The following is a 5336-nucleotide window of genomic DNA, read 5'->3' as shown; positions in this document are numbered from 1 at the left end:
CAACGCTAACATTCTCACCGGCACTCTCACGATCACTACAATCGTCGCTCTCCGACTCATTGCTCCCTTCACCGTCCGTCCCATCATCTGCTTCCTCTGCGCTCTCTCTGTTATCCCGCCTGACATGGTCCATTGAACGGGACTCGGCCGTCACCCTGCTCTCACGTCCCTCCTTACGCCCTTGCCCATTGAGTGCGTAGTTTCTGTTGTAGTTGGCTGTTGATCGTCTTGGTCTTTCAATAATGGGCTTGGATGGTGGATTAGTTGTGGTTGCTGTAGATTGCATTGTTGGTGATGGTGTGGGAGCTGCTAATACGCAAGGTGAGTCTTTTTTGGTTGGCAATTGTAGTGTCAATGCCCCTGCCGGTGTTGCTTGCGGTCTGTCACTGGCAAGCTCCACCGCCGCAAGAGCCGACGGTGGAGGATCAGGAGGAGGCAGTGGGACCGGGACCGCAAGCCGCCCCACCCCAGCCAAAGCTGCCGGGGGCACTGACGAAGGAACCACCGACGGCAGGAGCAAAGGTGGCGACACAAACCGGCCCGATGAGCCACCACGCCTACTCTCCCCCACCACCGCCACCAGCGACGGCGGAGCAAGCACAGTCTGTGAGCCCTGATCCGCAAGTTGTGTAGATAACGGTTGTTTTCTAGGTCACCCTCGCTTCGGTCTTTGTTGTTGTGCGCAAGGTGAAAGTATGTGACGTGGTGTGTGTTATTTGATGCGTGCGTTCAGGTACTGAACAGTCCGACCAACATACCGACTAGCGCATTGTCGGCATTCAAAGTTGTAAATAAGATGACTAAGGTGAAGGGCTGGTGGGACATCCTTCCGCACCGTAAACCCCCCTTGCCATCTTGTATATGCATGACCTAGAGATTTCGCTCTTGAGTAGTGCACCTGCTAGCCCAGTCCTGTACAAGCGCGATATTGATGATGTTTTCATTGTGTGGAACCTAGGTCCGGAGCTTCTGCAGAGTATTTGCTTCCATAGAATTGGGCACCATTGCCCGTTTGGCCTTGCGAAACGAGAGAGCTTGGAAGCTCAGGGCCCTACACTATGCTTTTATGCTTTTTTGCCTAGCTCATCGCACATGTTATTAGAACTGATGGATATGTTTTTTTTCCGCTGATTGGCCACATCATTGTATTGCTAAAACGATTCAATCAGTTTGAATATGAGTTAGGCAAAAGTATTTGCAGAATTTATTGCGGATTGTTATTTCTCTAATTTCATCCACTTTTGGTTTGCTCCTTCTTTTCTTTTTAACTCTTTTTACTGCAAATAAACAAATTTTGGCCGATGAGAAACTTTGGCAGATGAGAAACGAAACGTTTCACCGTCATTACGGAGGATTAGCAAGACGAAATTCACGTTCGCGTTCGCAAACATTTTTCAGTTCGCGAACTGGATTGCGAACTTTCGCATTTTTCGTTCGGAAAAGTAGTCGGAACACGAATCGCGGATTCGTGTCAGGCGGTCATAAACTTACCACGCTGTAGTCTGTACACAATGGACATCGTGTCAACGTCATGCATGTGCGAATTCTGTTTGCTAATCCTTCTCATAACGCGAATTCCGTCACTGAGCTCGACTTTCCTTGGAGAGCGACCGTGAACGTGAACGTGAACGTGAACTATGTTCACATACCCAACTCATAAATAATACAGAAGACAATGGTACTGAGACAAGGACAAACGTGACAACTACTCAGAAGGGGCTGCACCGAGGTGCAGCAGTGATGGTGGGATATTGATGGCTCTGCCGACCTGAGGTCTCAGCATCACGGCCAGAAACAGGCACCAAAAACAAAAGATAGAGCTGTAAGGGTCAGCAAAAATAAAAAGAAAGCAAGGGCAAGCAACAGCTAGTACTAGTGTGCAGCGCAATCGTAGCAATGGGACCATCGCCAATGCTGTCGGCGGAGGTATTCGTTGACGTTGCACTTAAACTTTTGAACATTTTTGCGAGTTGGGGCGAGTCTAGAAAAGCTGGCGGCAGGGAATTCCACAGCTGGATTGCACAATGTGGGAAGCTGCGGAGAATGGTGTCTGGTGCTTGATGCGGTAGCAGATTTCGTAGCTGGTAACTGTGGCCGGCGGCCATGCGGAGATCGTTTCGAGTGGGAGTGGCGTCACGGGGCTCAAGCCTTGGTGGGAGGACTGCTAGCAATTGAGTCGGACCTGTGATGAAATGCAGTTTGTAAGTGTATGTTAATGCAGCAACGTATCGCCGTAGGCTGAGGCTCTGGAACTCCTTCCCGGGACCAATGATGCGCAATGTACGGCGTTGGATGCTATCTAGGCGTGCAAGATGGGAGGGAGCAGCTCCCATCCAGACGAGAGGAGCATACTCCAAAACGGGCCGTACAAACCCCTTGTACACCTTGAGGCGGCCTTCTCGGGAGAGATAGGGCGCAGCTCGCCGCAGGAGGCCCAAGCGCTGTTTGCCACGTATAGACACTGCACGGATGTGCTCCGTGAAGGACAGCGTCGGATCAAAAGTCACCCCCAAGAGCTTGATTGTGGATGACTCTGGCACAGGGTTGCCTCCAAAGAGGAGAAAGGGCAAGGCTAGTTGCGCTCTTTGCAGCGTGACTGTCATAGCCTGGGATTTCGACGGCTCAAACGCTACACGCTATTCCTTGCCCCAGTCTGACAGACAATTGACGGTGTCCTGAAGCAAGGCAGCAGCAGTGGGGAGGTCGTTACGGAGAAGAGTGCACAATGTTGTATCGTCAGCATAGGCTTCCAGGTGCGTGTTCCCAGCAGGGCATGTTGATACGTCATTAATGTATATGAGAAACATGGTTGGCCCCAAGATGCTGCCTTGTGGGACTCCCGCCTTGATGGGGTCTGGACGGGAGGTTGCAACACCGACAACACACTGTATGCTTCGGTTAGACAGGTACGATGTCAGCCATGCAGTGAGGATTCCTTGCTCTGTATTAAACTTTGGCCGATTGGGGTTTTCAAAAAGCCTCTATGACACTTTGGCCGGCGATTTACTTTGGCCGGTTGGTACCAAGCGACGAAATCAGCGAAATTAAATCGCCAGCGAAAATTATTATTATTATTATTATGAACCTCACGCGGACGTGCGACTAGTTGTTGGAGGTGACAGCGTTGCGAATAGCTATACTGGCTCTCAACGTTTGTTTAGCACAACTCCATGAGCGACTCTGACTCACTCTGCTACCTGGAGCTTCACGAGGTGTTTGTCGCGCTGGAAACAAAGCGTCTCTGTAAGTTTGTACCCCTGGTGATGGTTTGGCCTGGAGAGCGGTATATAAGTGGTGCTTTTCAGGCACAATCTTCCTCAGCCTACTCAAGCTCAACTGATGAGGGGTGAATTCCCCAAAACACTGTGTATTGAGCAGGTAGTGGTGCTTTCTTGCAGGTTTGCCGAGTGGAAGGTGCGACGTGCTCCTCGTGTGCTCCGTATGGCAGTCGTGAGTCAGTCAAGTGTCAAGTTCGGCAAGAAGCGTGTGTTCCTAGTTGGAACAATCAACTTTATTATTACTATTAGAATGGAAAAGGACATATGGAAACGAGTTAAGAGTAACTCTCCACCACTGTAACTAGATACTATATACAGTCAGAAAGTGCAACAACTAGGCACATAACTGACAGAGTACTGAGGCATTCGACGTCCTGACACCTAGCTTCAACACATCTCCGTAGCGCTAACCGACAGCCTTCCAACTTGGAAGGTTCAAGGTTATGGAAAGACCAAAGAGGGGAAGTTGTTGCACTTTCTGACTGTATATAGTATCTAGTTAGTGTGGTGGAGAGTTACTCTTAACTCGTTTCCATATGTCCTTTTCCAATCTACTTTTATTATTGGCTCAATACCCGAGTTTCAAATTATTATTATTATTGCAAATAACGCTGAGTAATTACATGAATGCATAAAAACCAGCATTTGCTTCCGGGAAGGATTCACAAACATAAGACAAAAACACCATGGCTCAATGTAACTGAACATACGAAATGCAGCTTCTATTGTCAAGTTCGAGTGGCAATGTCAGAAAGACGGTAGACTGTTCATGCACGATGTTCACCCTGCAGGGGATAAGTCAAGGACGCAGCTCGGCAGAGGAAGATGAGTGCCGCGGGGTGCCATTCCACCGTGACTTATCCCCTGCCAACTGCCGCAGCTGATTAAGGCCTCTAAGCGTGCCCAGGCGAATGCCGAGTTGGGCTAGGCAGTCCTGAGAAAGAGCTGAGAGGAGAGTTGTCCTGGGTCGGTCCAGTCAACCGCGCAGGCTCGCGGTGGCTGAAAACTCTAACACGCGCTATGGGGGAGAGCTCTTCTGCATTCTCAGTACGTGACCAAGGAACTCCCAACGCCGTTGGTCAATCTCGAGCGAATTAGAGCGAAAATTAGTTGATTTTAATACAGTAATCGGATTTGCTGGCCTTTTCGTAGTAATACATTGACCTGTTGAGCCAATGAGGACGGCCGAATGCATAGTGGCCTGTGGAGCACATTACATAACTTTACAGTCTCCTAAAATACGTATCCTGTCTGACGCCAAAAGAGGCTGCAGATTTAGTTTTTCTGCGCGTCGACGGGATGTCTGTCCTGACGTTTCCTGGGACCGGCGCTATCTCTGCCGATCACGGCCGTTTTGGAGTCGACGGGATGTCTGTCCTGACGTTTCCTGGGACCGGCGCTGGCTATGCCGATCACGGGCGTTCTGGACTCGACGGGATGTCTGTCCTGACGTTTCCTGGGACCGGCGCGGACTCTGCGGATCACGGGCGTTCTGGGGTCGACGGGATCTCTCTTCCGATGTTTCCGTTGACCGGCGCTGAATCGCTCGTTCACGCTTATTTTGGAGACGACAGGATCTCTCTTCCAAAATCTGTTTTGCTGACGCATCCTATCATCTATTCGGCAACTAACATCCATTCTAAATTCATTTCCTTCTCGACTCTCCTTATTTCTTTCCAAATCGCCCTCTACACCAGGGAGTCGTATACAGAATACGACGAATATTGTGGCCAGCTGTTTGTACGGGACGGTATCGGACAGATACAGGAGCCAGCAAATATTGTGGCCGGACGTTATTTTGTATGCGCAATTTCAGATTCGTTGAGATCACCTAGCGTTGAAATGACAAATTACTTTCAAAAATCCAAGGGGACAAGTTGCCCGTTGGATCGAACATTTGTCAGAGTATGATTTTGCGTGGATACATCGCCCGGGCCACAACACGGAAACGCAGATGGTCTTTCCAGATATCCAGTCGATGAAGCGTCGCCCACGATTAACTCGCTCCATTTTCTAGGCAGTGATGAGGCATGCAGGGAATGGCAAGAAGCTACTGAT

The 5336-nt window shown here is 49.8% G+C and overlaps 1 protein-coding gene across 1 annotated transcript; it reads left to right on the top strand.

Moving 5' to 3' along the window:
• Positions 1-242: 242 nt before the first annotated feature.
• On the top strand, positions 243-633 carry LOC135821748 (actin-binding protein WASF1-like). The gene is made up of 2 exons (XM_065334746.1): positions 243-321; positions 395-633. Exons 1-2 carry the CDS (start codon positions 243-245, stop codon positions 631-633), a joined length of 318 nt encoding a protein of 105 aa, XP_065190818.1.
• Positions 634-5336: the final 4703 nt, after the last annotated feature.

This window comes from Sycon ciliatum, chromosome 7, assembly GCF_964019385.1.
Source record: "Sycon ciliatum chromosome 7, ocSycCili1.1, whole genome shotgun sequence".
In the NCBI taxonomy this organism is placed as follows: Eukaryota; Metazoa; Porifera; class Calcarea; order Leucosolenida; family Sycettidae; genus Sycon; species Sycon ciliatum.
Note: the sequence above shows the minus strand (reverse complement) of the source record. Positions and strands in the feature narration are given on the sequence as shown.